Source organism: Triticum urartu, chromosome 7A (assembly GCF_056163025.1).
Source record: "Triticum urartu cultivar PI428250 chromosome 7A, HENAU_Tu73, whole genome shotgun sequence".
In the NCBI taxonomy this organism is placed as follows: Eukaryota; Viridiplantae; Streptophyta; class Magnoliopsida; order Poales; family Poaceae; genus Triticum; species Triticum urartu.
In genome coordinates, this window is record NC_141879.1 from 525,059,357 (window position 1) to 525,076,073 (window position 16,717).

The 16,717-nt window shown below is 43.4% G+C and overlaps 2 protein-coding genes across 3 annotated transcripts; both read left to right on the forward strand.

The window, feature by feature from the left end:
• Nucleotides 1–6,684: 6,684 nt before the first annotated feature.
• Nucleotides 6,685–12,022, forward strand: LOC147960262 (Nucleotide-sugar transporter family protein). Of its 2 annotated transcripts, XM_087535409.1 has the most exons (9): nucleotides 6,685–6,869; nucleotides 7,519–7,602; nucleotides 7,874–8,088; nucleotides 9,189–9,267; nucleotides 9,862–10,031; nucleotides 10,159–10,345; nucleotides 10,675–10,752; nucleotides 10,866–10,970; nucleotides 11,647–12,022. In XM_087535409.1, the coding sequence occupies exons 1-8, from the start codon at nucleotides 6,819–6,821 to the stop codon at nucleotides 10,968–10,970; spliced, it is 969 nt and encodes a 322-aa protein (XP_087391535.1). In that variant the 5' UTR covers nucleotides 6,685–6,818; the 3' UTR covers nucleotides 11,647–12,022. The 2 variants fall into 2 exon arrangements, with proteins under 2 accessions (XP_087391535.1, XP_087391536.1); XM_087535410.1 differs by lacking the exons at nucleotides 6,685–6,869; nucleotides 11,647–12,022 and adding an exon at nucleotides 6,918–7,139 and having other exon boundaries at nucleotides 10,866–11,422.
• Nucleotides 12,023–14,097: 2,075 nt separating this feature from the next.
• LOC147960263 (uncharacterized) lies at nucleotides 14,098–14,876 on the forward strand. Its single transcript, XM_087536661.1, has one exon. The coding sequence runs from the start codon at nucleotides 14,220–14,222 to the stop codon at nucleotides 14,496–14,498; it is 279 nt and encodes a 92-aa protein (XP_087392787.1). The 5' UTR covers nucleotides 14,098–14,219; the 3' UTR covers nucleotides 14,499–14,876.
• Nucleotides 14,877–16,717: the final 1,841 nt, after the last annotated feature.

The following is a 16,717-nucleotide window of genomic DNA, read 5'->3' on the forward strand; positions in this document are numbered from 1 at the left end:
ACTTAGCGGCCATCTTATTAACTAAGGTGGCTTGCTTATCCGAAACTTCAGCAATTAATTTTTCGAGATGAGCAATCTGAGATTTCAGACCATAAATTTTTTTAGACATATCATCGAGCTCTTTATTCATATAACCCATAAAGCTTTTTTGTTCCTTAAGCTCGTTCCTAAAGAAATTATTATGCTCAAATTGTAAAGTCATAAAACTCCTGACGTTGCTTTCGATCTCTTCTAACCTTTTAAGGTGAAGATCACCAAATCTAAGTAGAGCCATCGTGACAAGCAAGCAATCCAACACACGAGCAAACAAAAAGTAAGCAAAAAAAGGCGAACGGAAAAGAGAGGGCGAATAAAACGGCAAGGGTGAAGTGGGGGAGAGGAAAACGAGAGGCAAATGGCAAATAATGTAATGCGAGGGATAAGAGTTTGTGATGGGTACTTGGTATGTCCTGACTTGTGCGTAGACTCCCCGGCAATGGCGCCAGAAATGGCTCGTTGTCGGGAGTCAAATCTTGACTTGACTTGGCGCGAATCTCCCCGGCAACGGCGCCAGAAATCCTTCTTACTACCTCTTGAGCACTGCATTGGTTTTCCCTTGAAGAGGAAAGGGTGATGCAGTAAAGTAGCGTAAGTATTTCCCTCAGTTTTTGAGAACCAAGATATCAATCCAGTAGGAGATCATGCTCGAGTCCCACGCACCTACACAAACAAATAAGAACCTCGCAACCAACGCGATAAAGGGGTTGTCAATCCCTTCACGGTCACTTACGAGAGTGAGATCTGATAGATATGATAAGATAATATTTTTGGTATTTTTATGATAAGGAGAAATGAAGATGCAAAGTAAAATAAACGGCAATATAAATAGCTAAGTGTTGGAAGATTAATATGATGGAAGATAGACCCGGGGGCCATAGGTTTCACTAGTGGCTTCTCTCAAGAGCATAAGTATTACAGTGGGTAAATGAATTACTGTCGAGCAATTGATAGAATTGAGCATAGTTATGAGAATATCTAGGTATGATCATGTATATAGGCATCACGTCCGTGACAAGTAGACCGAAATGATTCTGCATCTACTACTATTACTCCACACATCGACCGCTGTCCAGCATGCATCTAGAGTATTAAGTTCATAAGAACAGAGTAATGCTTTAAGTAAGATGACATGATGTAGAGAGATAAACTCATGCAATATGATATAAACCCCATCTTTTTATCCTCGATGGCAACAATACAATACGTGTCGTTTCCCTTTCTGTCACTGGGATCGAGCACCGCAAGATTGAACCCAAAGCTAAGCACTTCTCCCATTGCAAGAAAGATCAATCTAGTAGGCCAAACCAAACTGATAATTCGAAGAGACTTGCAAAGATAAACCAATCATACATAAAAGAATTCAGAGAAGATTCAAATATTGTTCATAGATAAACTTGATCATAAACACCCAATTCATCGGATCTCGACAAACACACCGCAAAAAGAAGAGTTACATCAAATAGATCTCCAAGAGAATCGAGGAGAACTTTGTATTGAGATCCAAAGAGAGAGAAGAAGCCATCTAGCTAATAACTATGGACCCGAAGGTCTGAAGTAAACTACTCACACATCACCGGAGAGGCCATGGAGTTGATGTAGAGACCCTCCATGATCAATGCCCTCTCCGGCGGAGCTCCGGAAAAGGCCCCAAGATGGGATCTCTCGGGTACAGAAGGTTGCGGCGGTGGAATTAGGTTTTCGTGGTGCTCCTGGATGCTTGGTAGGCATGAGCTATTTCCATAGTCGTAGTTTTAGACAAGCTTGATCTGAAAATTCCCTAGAGTTCTATTCTTTGTATTACAAAACGATGTGTCTCCATGTGTAACTTCCACTTACGAGTATGAGCATCGTAACACATGGATTTTCTCAATCACTGCGGTGTCCGGAAGATACATATGATTTTTCCAAGAGCAAGAAAATTGGAAGGATCTTTCTTTCTATTCGTTGCCATTCCACATCTTTGTTTTTATTAATTTATTTTCCAGATATCCATTTATGAGCTCAGGCTCATCTGCATCCGGTGAACTGTAAATAAAAAACTATTTTTTAAAAGGTCTGATTTTTTTTGCATGGAAGATGTTCCAATGCATGAGATGCGTGGCAATTTCCAGTGCGTTCGAACATTTGAGTAGCTCTCGGAAAAATATCGGTCTGAACAGTAAACTGTTGTCTTTTTTTGCTGAGAGCTACTTAGATGTCCAAACATGTTGAAAATGGACACAAACCTCACCACCGAAACATCTTCCATGCAATTTTTATAGATTTTTTTAAATATAGTATTTTTTTGTTCATGGTGGGAGCAAGTGAGCTTGGGAGACAAACCGCCGCTTTTTTTTACGGGTGCTCTTATTTTCTTCTTTAATAATGCAATAGTTGTAGTTTGATATCAAGTCCATTTCTCAAAGTGATGGTAACCATTCTTGTAATGCTACGTGGGCCTGGTTTAAGCCCAGCTGTTCTTAATACATACTTCTAGATGGTGCTAGGGTAGAAGCTTTATCTGATACTCTGGGTTTTGATAATGCGTATGCTGTTAGTAGTCAAGGTCGAAGCGATGGTATTGGTTTGTTCTGGAATAATTCAATAAAGGTTGAGATATTTGGTTACTCTGTTTATCACTTGGATGCCTTGGTAGAGGAAAATAACCAGGACAAATGGAGATTGACGTGTGTATATGATGAAGCACAGACACACCTGAGGCACCAGACATGGACGGTTTTGAAAAACATTAGTACCCTGAGTCCTTTACCATGGTTGTGCATGGGTGATTTTAATGAAGTCCTTCGTCCGGAAGAGCACGAGGGGGTGGGACAGCGAAGTAACGCCCAGATCCAAGCATGTCGGGATACCACGGATATTTGCATGTTGCTAGATATGGGATTTAAGGGCATTTTCTGGACCTTTGAGAAGAAAGTAGCCGGTGGGAGCTACGCAAGGTGTCGGCTGGACAGAGCACTGGCTAACGTTGGATGGATGAATAAATTTCCAGAGGCATCAGTATCACATCTCATGTGCTCTACATCTGACCACTCACCTATAATCATTGATTTTGGCGGTCCAGAAGTCGTACAAGCGCAGAGAAGTTTTAAGTATGAGCTGATGTGGGAATCACATGAGAGGCTTCGCGACGTCCTTACAAGCAGCTAGGACTTCGGGCCACCGTGTACATCACTGGAAGAAATGAAACAGAAACTCAGCAACATTCCTAAGGGGCTGGCCAAGTGGAGTAGAGATACATTCGGGGATGTACGCAATGAAATAAAGGCTCTGAAGTAGGCCTTGGAAGAGTTCAGAAACGACCCAGCGAGGATAGCACCCTCTCACGCCGAGCTCAAGATCAATGAACGTTTGATCGAGATGTATCACTGGGAGGAGATTATATGGCACCAAAGAGCACGAATCGAGTGGCTTTCAGCGGGAGACAGGAGCACTAAATTTTTTCATCTCCGAGCTAGTCTTCGCAGAAAGAAAAATATGATTAAGGCCTTACAAAATTCCCTAGGGGTAATTGTTGATGACCCAGCAGAGTTGAAGGCAATGGCTAATGATTTCTATCAAACATTGTATTCTTCAGAGGGGGTACAGAACATGGAAGCTGTTTTAAACCATGTCCCACGTAAGGTTACGCCTGAGATGAACGCCGCCCTATGTGCTCCATATACTAATGAAAAGGTTAAAGTGGCTCTCTTCCAAATGTTCCCAACCAAAGCGCCAGGGCCAGATGGCTTCCCTTCCCATTTTTATCAGCGACATTGGGATATCTGTGGAGAAGAGGTAACCAAGATTATTCCGAGGATAGTCCGGGGGAGGAGAGTCCTGAATGTATCAATGACACGGTCTTAGCGCTCATTCCCAAGGTAACAAATCCAACAATGCTAACTTAGTTTCGCCCTATTAGCTTGTGCAACGTCTTTTATAAGATAGCATCAAAAGTGGTCGCGAATATATTGAAACTTATTTTGTCTGACATAATCTCTGAGGAACAGTCAGCCTTTGTCCCAAGGGAGGTTGATAGCAGATAATATCATTTGCGCCTATGAATGCCTACACTTTATGAAGCGGTCTAGATCAAAATCAAATAGTCAGTGTGCTTTGAAGCTGGACATGATGAAGGCATATGATAGATTGGAATGGGCTTACTTGAGAGCTATCATGACAAACTTGGTTTTGCTAGACGGTGGATAGATACTGTAATGGGCATGGTTTCATCGGTATCATTCTCGGTCTTGTTCAATGGAGTGTAGCTTGATTCATTCAAGCCAACAAGAGGTATCAGGCAGGGAGACCTAATCTCCCCCTACTTATTCTTGATTGCAGCAGAGGGCCTTTCGTGCCTCCTTAAATCCAGTTCACAGTCATCATTCACAGGTCTTCAGGTGGCCCTGACAGCTCCCACTGTTAACCACCTTTTGTTTGTAGATGACAGCCTGATGTTATTCAAGGCTAGTGTAGAGGGGTCTGGTGCGGTGTCACACCTGCTAGACACTTATTGTGCTGCTTCGGGTCAGAGAATTAATCATGAAAAGTCATCAATATTTTTCAGTAAAGGGTGCCCGGGAAATATAAGAGAGGCAGTGAAGAACACCTTAAATGTGCACAAGGAGTCGTTAAATGAACGCTATCTTGGGATGCCCACTGACGTGGGCCATTCAAAAAATGGGACATTCAAATACCTACGTGACCGTGTGTGGGAGAAGATAAAGGGTTGGATGGAGAAGCTCCTATCATTGGTAGGTAAAGAAGTGTTGATCAAATAGTTGCTCAGGCGATTACAATCTACTCTATGTTATGTTTCAGATTGCCAAGAGGTCTATGCGAGAGCATCACTTCGATCATACGACAATTCTGGTGGGGAAGCAAGCAAGGTAAGAGAAAACCTAGCTGGGTTGCATGGGATATCATGACTAGACCTAAACATCTGGAAGGTTTAGGATTTCAAGAGGTAGAGATTTTTAACTTGGCACTTCTCGCACGCCAAGCATGGAGACTGCTAATGGGGGAATCATCTTTGAGTGCTCGCATTCTGAAGGCTGTTTATTACCCGAAGTGTACATTACTAGAGGCAGAACTCAGGCCACGCCCATCACAGATTTGGCGGTCCATATTGGATGGTCGTGACATACTGGCACAGGGCATTGTTAAAAGGATTGGGGATGGCAAGAACACGGACATTTGGAGACAAAACTGGATTCCGAGAGATGGTTACAAGAGGCCTATAACGTCACTGGTGCAAAACCTGCCGACTAAGGCCACTGAACTAATTGATGCTACTACTGCATCGTGGAAGGAGGATCTGGTCCGAACTACTTTTACTGCTTTTGATGCTACTGATATTCTGAAGATACCTTTGTGCACACGAAAGGTAGAGGACTTTTGGGCCTGGCATGAGGAGAATAGAGGTGTATTTAGTGTAAGGTTTGCTTATCGCATGACCCTTCGTACCAAGCACGAGCGGGGGGTTTGGCTGCATGAAGAAGAGGGACCTTCCAAGGCGCAGGATGAGCAGAACAAATGGAGGAATATTTGGCACATACAGGTACCATCTAAACTTCGGATGTTTGTATGGCGTCTGTTAAGACAGTCCATGCCAACTGCGGAATTACTCAAGCACCGAAATATAGCTATAGAGGATACATGCAGACTGTGTGGAGCTACTGATACGTGGAGACATGCACTTCTCTCATGCCCTATGTCAGCTAGCGTCTGGGCTCTAGCGCCGGAGGAATTGGTACACCATATGGTGGAAAGGCAAGAGTACAGTCCCAATAATTGGATGTTTGCACTGCATGAAATACTAGACGCAAGTGCGTTCGTACAAATGATTGTCACCTTGCAGGCTATTTGGGGAGCACGACAAAAAGTGATCTACGAGGATATCTTCCAGTCACCGCATTCTATAAACGGTTCTATTACTAGCTATCTAGCGGAAATTAACAACATCAACACAAAGCTCCCAAAGCAGGGGGTTTTCAGAGCTCCCAGACCGACCCAATGGCAGCCCTCCCAGCCGGGCTCGGTGAAAATAAATGTTAATGCTGCGGTCCCAAGGCATGCTAGGTATGGTGCAGTTGGGGCGATTTGCAGGAGTGAAGATGGAACCTTCACGGGGCTTCGGTGCTGGTTTTGAAGTACATTTCCTCTCCACAAATCCTTGAAGCTCTTGCTATCAGAGAAGCGATGGCGTTGGCGGAGGACCTATACCAGAGACGAATTCATGTGGTATCGGACTGCAAACAGGTGGTGGAGGATCTCAACGAGGAAAATGCATCAACTCATGGAGCTATTGTGCATGAAATAATACATCAATCTTCGGACTTTGATTTTTGCAAGTTTAGTCATGAATTTAGAAGCTCAAATGTTGAAGCTCACAACTTAGCGAAGCATGATTTGTCCCTTGGAGGTAGCCACCGTGTGTGGTTAGGCCACCCCGGGGATCTTTCTTTCGTCCCTGTAGACGTTGTGACGATTTAATAAAAACTTCGTGAGGTTGTCTAAAAAAAAAATGCCATCAGGGTCTTTTTGGTAAAAACTATACGAAGAAACATTACCCGGGGGTGAAAACGAAAAGTGATTATTCAGAAAAGCTCGAAGTGCTCGCCCACCAGGCCAACACCATCTCCAGCGGGTTGCTCAAAAAAAAGTTGCTCAAAAAAAAAAAAACACCATCTCCAGCGGTGCGCTTCTGCCTCCTGCTCCGTTCTCCAGCACCAAAACCACGAAGAAGAGAGAAGGGAAGGGAAGCGGCGCAGTGGAAGGCGACACAGGGGCAGGAGGAGACGATGCAGTGGTACTTCGTGGCGGCGCTCCTCACCGTCCTCACCAGTTCCCAGGCAACGCCCCTAAATCCTCCTCTCCTCCGCATCCCCCCTTCTCTTTTTTGTCGATTTAATCACACTGCCAGATCTATGTTGGAGCGGGGATTGATCGGGGAATTCGGTTGGTGTGCGGTTGTCTGTTTTCGGCGGCATGCCGTCTGCGCAGTAGAGGAGGAGGCGGCGGCGGCGGCTTCGATCTAGGGGTGCTGCGCGCAAATGCAGTTGTGGTTCTCTGCTCGTGAACAACTGCGGTTCAGAATAATGTCAGCCTGGACTCCTGGAGTGGTCAGAACGCTAGCAAGATGCGCTTCAATTCTTAGTTTTTCTATAGCAGTCTCCAGATGAACTGAACTACTCCCTCTGTCCCATAATATAAGAGCGTTTTTGACACTAGTTTTGACACTACACTTGTGTCAAAAACGCTCTTATATTATGGGACGGACGGAGTAGGACATTGTAACGCGCCGAGAGGTGATTGGTTTTAGTTCAGTTGAGCATGCCATGGCGATGGGTCATGGTCATCGCGCAGTCTGGAACCCAATGATGGTTGACCAACAGCAGTTAAATAAGCTTTAGGAATGCTGCACATGAGTTGTTGTTTGACTTCATTTGTCAATTGTGGTGTCTTCTTACGAGTGTCACTGATTGCATTACATATTTGCAGGGTATATGGACTACGCTCTCTCAGAGCAATGGCAAATATAAGTATGACTATGCGACCATTCCATTTCTTGCAGAATTCTTCAAGGTACATGCATTGCAATTGTCTGGAATCTTATGCTATTGCCCGCAACAATGTTTGGACCAATATACCTGTTTAAACCCGTGTTGCAAATATGTAGAGTAGGAGACAATAATTTTTGGACATTTCCATTTGTTAAGTGGTGCAAACATGTAGTGTAGGCATGTAGCAGACTATGAATTTGGAACTCTATAACTCTTTATCGTAAGTGGTTCAGATTTGCAGAAGACAGTGATTTGTCTATATCAGTTCTGACATTACCCCATTCTCAACGCAGTTGTCAGTCTCAAGCTTCTTTCTTTGGAAAGAGTGCCAGTCTTCATCACCACCAAGGATGACAAAGGAGTGGAAAAGTGTGCGACTATATCTTGTTCCTTCAGTCATATACCTCATCCACAACAATGTTCAGTTTGCGACCTTGACCTATGTTGATCCATCGACCTATCAGATATTGGGGAACCTGAAAATTGTTACAACTGGAATTTTGTTTAGGTGTGCCATGTGCCTCTTCATAACATGCTTGTGTTTTATGCTTCCTAATACTATTGGCATGATATAATATGTTTATAATTTCCATGTTCTGTCTGAATTCCGTCTTTTATGCGGTCCACCTCAGACCACTCAGATTTAATGCACTGTAAAATAGTCGAACTGATTGAGAACAATTGAATTGGTTTTTGAGAAAATCTAGTCTGGTTTTGTTCCAGAATCGAGCAATTAGCTTACTCAGAATACCAATTGTGACCATTCTATATCTTGTGGTGATTTATTTCACCTCAATGTTTTACCTTTTAAGATCTATCTTGAATATGCAAATCTTGGCAAATACATGGACACTCCCTCCAATCTTCCTGCACAGCTATTCAATATTTGTTTTTTTAGCAATAAATATATTGTCCCCTGTTGGCTACACTGTACAATCTAAAATGCTTATATCCTTTTGATGGCTTGCATCACAAAGTCAGAATTTCCACCTAATCAGTGCATGCATTGTTGTGGTTTCACATGATTTCTGGCAAAGTAGATACCAATAATCTTTTGTTTGTTTCTCAAAGATTAAATTATTGGCGTCACAATTGTTTCATCACCTATAGTAAGTTGCTCTATTATGAGAAAGTTTCTGGTGCATTCCACCCTTAGGTGCACGCCCGTGCACACTCTACAGAGGTCCTTATGCAACCAAGCATTCTGCATGCTTGAACACAAAACACATGTACCAGGAAATTGGAATTTTAGTGAATAGTAGCTTTATCTTTTTCATTGGTTTATTTTTGGTTTCTTTTCCAGTAAGATCTGTATTCATTTTTTTTCTGTTTCTCCATGCATAGATCAAATTCTGACTTGAAACTTTATGGCATGCTAGATTGTTTTGTGCCACTTGTCATCTTTCCGGAATTTTTTCCATGACATTTGCATCTTGTTTTGAAGTGAATACATGGTAGTGCACCTAAACGTGAGATGCAGTGTATGTGCGCTCATACTATTAGTAGAGCTAATATTCTACCTAAGTAGTCAGTGCAAATGGTACTTGATTCTTCCTCCCATTGATTGACTAAAGCTGTTGGTCTCTGGCTCTCTGCTAATCGTGCCAGGCTTGTCTTGAAGAGGAAATTATCAAATCTACAATGGATGGCAATTATTTTACTGGCTGTGGGAACTACTACAAGCCAGGTTTGTTAATATTGCGAAATTGTCCTGTTCTATTACAGTTTTATGCATTATTCTTATTATGATAGGTATATATGAAAAATATCTCCGTGCTTAATTTTATGGTTCATTTGTGATGGTTGTAAACGTCCCCCCCCCCCCCCCCCCCCCCCCCTTTTACTGCTGATATATGCTCCCACGTTTCTCTTGCAACATTCCAACATATATAGAAATCTGATTACTAATGAACTAACAGTGCAAAGTGATTTCAGTTTGCCTGGTCATTTGACATTTTTAGTTAGGATTAGAGGTATATCACACAAAGACTAAACTTAAACTATTCACATGTAATCATGCTACTCTATGCTTACTTCGACAACACTTCGATCTAGTAGCGTGTTATCACAAGGCATTAGCATGTTAGCACTCACTACTGTTTTGATGGCCAATACTTAAACATTAAATCCATAACATGTTATCATATCCATGCTTCTCACAAAGTGGTTGTTACTTGTTACTATATTTCAAGTACAGAACTAGTAGCCTGCGTTAAAAGGACTCTATAGGCGTAAAATGAGTCACTTGTCATGTTGTAAGTAACTATTCTGCCCCTTACAGGTCAAGGGATGTGGAGATGCACCATGTGATTCGGTTTTCTCAGCACCATTCCAGGGTTACATGCTTGGGATACTTTCTGCTTGTCTTTCTGCACTAGCTGGAGTCTACACTGAGTACTTGATGAAGAAGAATAGTGATAGTCTGTACTGGCAAAATGTACAATTATATACGTAGGTATCTATACCCAGACACTGGTCTATTGTCTTGAATTGCACAGCCCCAATACCCATTTAACCATCCTCTGTGTACAGTTGCCTCCCATGAACAATATTTTATATTCATCTTATGTGCTGTCAGGTTTGGAGTTATCTTCAACATGGGTTGGCTTGTCTATGGTGACTTCAAGGCTGGGTTTGAGATGGGTCCATGGTGGCAGCGTCTTTTTAATGGCTATTCCATCACGACATGGATAGTTGTGTTCAACTTAGGCTCTACCGGTCTGCTAGTCTCATGGCTGATGAAGTATTCAGACAACATAGTGAAGGTTAGATCATCTAGACTATGCATGTCAGCAAAATCTGAAATTTCAGTTCCTTCTCCTAATGCCTGCAAAGTGACACTATAGATCTTGTTTGCATGCCAATTAGTCTTGTTGCTATTTGTCAGAGAAAACTGGTTGATTTGACCACCTGTTCTCCTTTCGACAACTCTTTAGATTCCTTTGCACCTCCGCCGAAGAAAAAAGAAAGAAAGTTAACTACCCATAATTTCTCATCTTACTTTGATAATACGATGATTATGCCTTTTGTTTCATTAATTTAGTTTTATGCACTTGCAATTGAAAGACTGTTTCATGAACTTCTGTTTCAACAGGTGTACTCAACTTCAATGGCCATGCTTTTAACAATGGTTTTGTCTGTATATCTTTTCAATGTGAGAGCTACAGTTCAGGTAGGAATATTCTTTTTGTGTTTTGGTTCCTTCTGTTTGTTGTCAATTTTATAGTTACTCGTTTGGAGGTTATTTATTCATGCTAATATATGATTATTACCTATGTTTTGCAGCTTTTCTTGGGCATTGTCATCTGCATAATTTCCCTGCAGATGTATTTTATGCCTGTACACATGCTAGTTGAATTACCACAAACATTGCCAGCTGCATCGAAGTAGGTACGGTCTACTGTTATCTAACATGTTGATCAGAGTGATGGTGTACTGTTGATCAAAGGAGCAGCATTAGTTGAGTATCTTGGGCTCAGCTTAAATCGAGTCATCCCTTGAGTACTTGAGGCTACAATGTTCAAAAGATTCTTTGGTTAGCATCACGCTTCAGGGAATGTAAATAATCATTGAGGTGCAGACCTGATATTAGTGGACAATAGGCTAACTGCTGGGGGGCTTTGCTAATTTGTATTCAGGTAGAGGATGCTGATTGCTATGTTCCTTTTGGATTCAGAAATGGAAATATGTAAACATATTCTCCATTTAGTTCAAAATGGTTTACTAACCATGCTCTAAATTTCTTTCATTCACATGGAAGAGTAGATACAGGACTGGTTACTAAATACAGTATGAGTTACTACATCCTTGAAGAATATGTAAGATTTCTTTTGTTGCAGCAAGTGCACTGTTTAGATGCCGGGCAGATCTTATACATTTTATTCAAGGTTTTGATAATTCTTGCTTAGCACAGAAATCAGGTTGTGTGGTTGCCATCCTGTCAGATGGTATACTCTGCCAGAAGTGCGTCTAGCTTACACTATTCCACACCTGCATGTGCCAAGCATAATACAAGGCATAGCACCCTTGAATATATTCAATTAATGAATCACTTATACTCTATCAGGACCTCTCTCCCGTTATACTGCTGTAGTGCCCATTGGTCTGCACCTCATTGCAAGATTAGCAAGCCATGATCCATGGAAAATATAGAGGCCCTATGGCTTATATTGACGCACATCAGTGATTTCTGGAAATGGATGTAAGATGGTTATTGCTCACTGAAACAATGCAAGTTGGTTTTGTTCCAGTTCTCAAGTAGTCAAATCTGAAATTGAATTATAGAATGTTAGGCTGGATTCGGAAGTATAGCCCATTTCATTTCTGCCGCAAAACCTGCTTTGGGTTCTGTCCCTGTCTTGCAATATTTTTTGTAAACATGGCCATGATAAGGGTGCTTGTTAGGACCTGTTTCAGAAATAATAAGGTCAATTTTTGTACTACTTCCCTAGACCCACCGAACCGAAGGCGCTCCATGCAGTAATGACATTTGTTCCATCTCCAAATCTGCATACTTATTTGGTCTATGTTTGACATGGTGCAAGGACCAAGGACGCTATACATAGCCTTTTTGCAATTCCTGTGTGCTCTTGCTGATCTTTCTCTTTCCAGCCACAGCCAAGTTGTACCCTTTTCAAGTGGCGGCTTTATAATTTCCAGATTCTTTCCCCTCCCTCAAGAAACATTTTCCCCCTCCCTCAAGAAAACCTGTGCAAATATGAATTGGGGACCTTGGTTTATCTCGCTAGTAACCTGTGCAAATATTGATCTAGTGTTTTCTAAAATTGTTTTACCTTACACATTATAGTTTTGCTTAATATGATTAAAATTTCACAACCATTTTCATAATTTTTTTTAACAGCAATTGCATGTGTAAGAGGAGTATGAAGATGCCAAACTGAAATCCTGCTCCTACTGTGCATTTCTATGAAAGCTTAAACTTACGGGATAATGCGGTTTGCCCCTATTTAGGCCTGAAATATTTGTACCTGAGCTCAGCACCACGTCCAGTATATATCCTAGATCCCTAGTGGACGGATGTACTAATGGCAAGAAATTCATCATGCTGGTGCATATTCTTTAGTAGATGGCAAACCAAGAAATTACATTTCCTTTTGTGGCATTATTATTATTAAGGTCGTTGTTATAGATTTGTCTAGTGAATTCTTGATGACCCGAAGCCTCCAAGAATACATTCCTCTCCCATTCCAGACGGGATCTTCCTTCTGGAGTTATTGGGAGGGAAAAGGAAAGGCAACAAGGTAGCTTAGAGAGGCAGCGTTGGCATGCGATCTCCTTTTGCGTGTGTAACGGTATTTATGTGGAGGAGATATATATTCTTGCCTTTGTGCACCGAGCTACGTGTGCCGAAACAAGGAGTTTTTTTTTTTGAGACAAGGCAAAAGATTTGCCATTTTCATTGCTTAAGAAGAAGGTTTAGACATAAGCCGCGAGGCGGCAAAAAGAAAAAGGTCTACTCTCGCGCATAACAGTACTAAGCTGTTTGGCTCCCGCCAAAGACCAGAGATGGGTCTCCTCTTTGATTTTTGCGATAACAATGAAGGTCGGGGCAAAGACATTTTGAAAAATTCTTGCGTTGCGCTCCTTCTAAATTTCCCATGAGACAAGCATCATCAAGGAGGCGATGGCCTTCCTGCAGAATATGAATTCAAACCACGATGTCGATTTGCGCTACCTCGCTTATCGCCTGGCTCTCAGTTGTACAACAATGAATTACCACTTGGAAATGAAGTCCTGCTGGTAGCCAACCACCCCTGATCGGACTTCTTTGGGTGTTGGTTAAAGACCGCCTCATGCCGCCACTGGTTTCGTCCTCAGGGTTCCCTCGGTTCTGCCTTGAGAAGGGGGAAACATGGCTCGCCAGGCACGCCCCATCTATTGCTTGCGGCGCATGCCACTCCCCGAAAAGGATCGCCGCGTTCGTTTCAGCCAGGCAAGGAAACGAAATGTAAAAAAAATGCCGAGAAAGAGAAGACGCCGCCGATGAAGCAAGCATGTCGCCAGAACGAGGTTGCCGTCCGGGCGCCCCTAGCTCCGTGTCGCCCGCGGTATCGGCATCCTGCCCACCGGGTCCGGGCGAGTCCCCAGCGAGCAAGTCACATCCTTGAAACTGAAACGCTTCTGCCGCAAGCCTGCCTGGCCTGCCATGCCAAACTCATGCATGCTCATAAAAGGGACATTCTGAAAATTCTCAGTTGAACACGTATGCTGGAGAAATGTACGTACGATACAGTTGTTAGTTTTCTCGGTGAAAAACGGAGAATAGCTGCCGTGCAACTGGAGGGACAATTAGGCCCCGTTCGGAATACAGGAATTGTCGCGGCGAATTTCGCAGAGGGGAAATTTCTCCAATTTTTTTTCAAGAAAAGCCTTTGGCTTCACCGCCAGGGAAAGGAATTGGCCAGAATGACACGGCACGATCGATCTCTCTTAAATGCGCGTGTCGAACAGGTTTAAATCAGCACCAAAACATTTAGTCCAGCGCTCTCCACACTATTTCTCTACCACACTCCATCTATAAAAGCCCTTCCAGCCTCTTGCACTCCCTTCTCAGCGGCAGCTCCAGTTGCTTGCAAGTTACAAGGCGTTCAGAGGGGGCAACCAAACACACAGACAGACATGGGATCCTTGGGCCCTGCCGTGAGCGTGAGCATGGCCAAGGCCAGCGGCGGCACGGCGGCCGTCGGCGGCCAGCAGCAGCAGCAGGAGCGCGGCACGTTCAGCTGCGGCTTCCGGATGCCGCTGCACTACCCGCGGTACAGGAAGGCGGACTACGAGGCGATGCCGGAGTGGCGCGTCGACTGCCTGCTCCGGGAGTACGGCCTCCCCGTCGCCGGCGACGTCGAGGACAAGAGGAGGTTCGCCATGGGCGCCTTCCTCTGGCCCAGCCAGTACTGATTCGCCTTCTTACGTCTTGCCACTCGGAGCAGAGGCCGGTCAGCAAGCTAGCGCCGAGCAGAGACTGATCAGCAATGGCAGCAGAAAGATCACGTACGTCCCCATGTATGAAGATGGCGATATATATTCTTATCTACTCCCTCCGTAAAAAAGTGATCTAAACGCTTTTATATTTCTTACAGAGGGAGTATAATCTAATTGTATCTCCAATTCTCCATAGAGAATATATATCATGCTTCTTGAAGTATATGCATGTAAGCAGTGGAAGAAGGTGTTGTTTCTGAAATTCATACGAGTAATTTAGTGTTTCCTATGTACGTGCGACCTTGATCGTTTTGCACAGGCTCCAGGGTCCTAAGAATCTGCTCTCTTGTTTGAGGCGTGTCATCTTTCTGCTTGTGTCTTCAGAGTAGTCTTGGTTGTTGCATGCTTTCTACTGCTCTTACAATTGATTACCACTTCACCGGTTACCATCACACATTTACAATTCGTTTATTGAGTTATTTGCAGGGATTCATGAATTAAAGAATTTTTTTTTAGAATTATTATTAAAAGGTTCTGAACCTGGAATGCCTCGCTGACAGTTTCTGATAGCAACGAGCTAGGCTGATTAACAGAAGGGAAATGTTCATTTACCAAACTGAACAATGCTTGGGCCTGCTTCCTTCTACATCAAATACTTGGGCCTCCTCCTCTCGGTTTGGCAACTTCGAAAAGTTGATTTCCGATTCCTTGAAGATAAGGTTGTGGACTTGCGGCAAGGCTTGTGCCTTGGATGGGCAAAATATTGCCACCACGAGACGAGTAGCACTTGTCAAGTCAGTGTTCACCTCGCAAGTAATTTGCCACATCACCGCCCTCAATCCTCCTCCGAACACTCTACATGGCATTAACAAAATTGAGCGGGCCTTTCTTTTGGCGGGTGCAGAGAAACAACTGGGGCAAAGTGCAAAGTCAATAGAAACTCTGGCCCAACCGACCTTGGAGGCTTGGGAATCCTCGATCTTGCCAAGTTTGCAAGGACTTCTAGGCTAAGATGGCTTTGGTTCGAACGGAAGGAGCCAACAAAGATGTGGGTTGGATTGGGAAATCCTTGTGATGAGTTGGACCGCAACCTCTTATATGCCTCCACGCACATTACCATTGGCATTGGGGCTTGTGCACCTTTTTGGGATTCTCATTGGGTCAATGGAGAAAAACCTATCGACGTTGCTCCTCTCATATTCGAGACCTCGTCGAGGAAAACTTGGAAGGTCAAGGAAGCCATGCATGAGGATGCGTGGCTCGCCAAGATCAAGCTCCCTGCCCTTTGGACGATGGTACATATCCGGCAAATTGTCACTCTTTGGGCTCGCACGTTTGCCATCCTCATTGCGGAGGACAACGAGGACCCCATCACTTGGAAGCATACGACGAGTGGGCACTACTCCGCCACATCTGTGTACAATGCCCTATTCTTGGGGACTACTCGCTCGCCCATGAGCTCCGCAGTTTGGAAGGCTTGGACCCCTCCAAAGGTCAATTTGTTTTGCTTGCCTTGCAATTCAAAATCGTTGGACAACAGATAGATTGGAGAAAAAGGGGTGGACAAACTACGTGCTTTTTCCACTTTGTAAGTAGATCTTTGAATCTGTTGGTCATCAATTTTCAAATGTCGGTACACCGCGAGGCTTTCGGGTATGATCAAGGCATGACTCAAACTTGATAGCAACGACACTTCTTCATGGATTGGACATCGCTCCATTAAGGATTGGTGGATCAACATGTACGAGACGAGTAGGCCAAACTGGAAAGTGTTGGTTTACCTCAACTGTGCTCACTAGTTGGACCATTTGGTGTGAGAGAAGTGCTAGGGTCTTCCAACACAAGTCTACACTTCTGTCCATGCTTAACGCAGGTGTGAAACACTTGGGTTACATCATACCGGGAGAGTAACGGCCTTGTAATATCCTCTTACTTATGTAAAAGCAACTCTAAACTTCTTATTAATGGACGAGGCAAATCTTATGCATCGATTTTAAAAAAAACCCACTGAACAATACTCGAGAGTCCGCCTAACACCCTCGAATCCTCCACTACAAAACCATATTTATGGCACACCTTTGAACTCTAAGCTATTAGACACCTAGAGACAATTCGCCATCATACCATGTATCTTGTTGGGTGGTTTTGCCATTCTGGAATATCTTCATATGATCAAACGAAAATCCCCTCCACCC

Excerpts from the sequence above, each read along its gene's own strand:
- LOC147960262 (XM_087535410.1), top strand. The coding sequence starts at position 7,071 with ATGCAGTTGTGGTTCTCTGCTCGTGAACAACTGCGGTTCAGAATAATG. Across the intron at positions 7,140-7,518 it reads CAGCCTGGACTCCTGGAGTG|GGTATATGGACTACGCTCTC; the intron begins GTCAGAACGCTA and ends ACATATTTGCAG. Across the intron at positions 10,753-10,865 it reads ATGTGAGAGCTACAGTTCAG|CTTTTCTTGGGCATTGTCAT; the intron begins GTAGGAATATTC and ends TATGTTTTGCAG.
- LOC147960263 (XM_087536661.1), top strand. The coding sequence starts at position 14,220 with ATGGGATCCTTGGGCCCTGCCGTGAGCGTGAGCATGGCCAAGGCCAGC.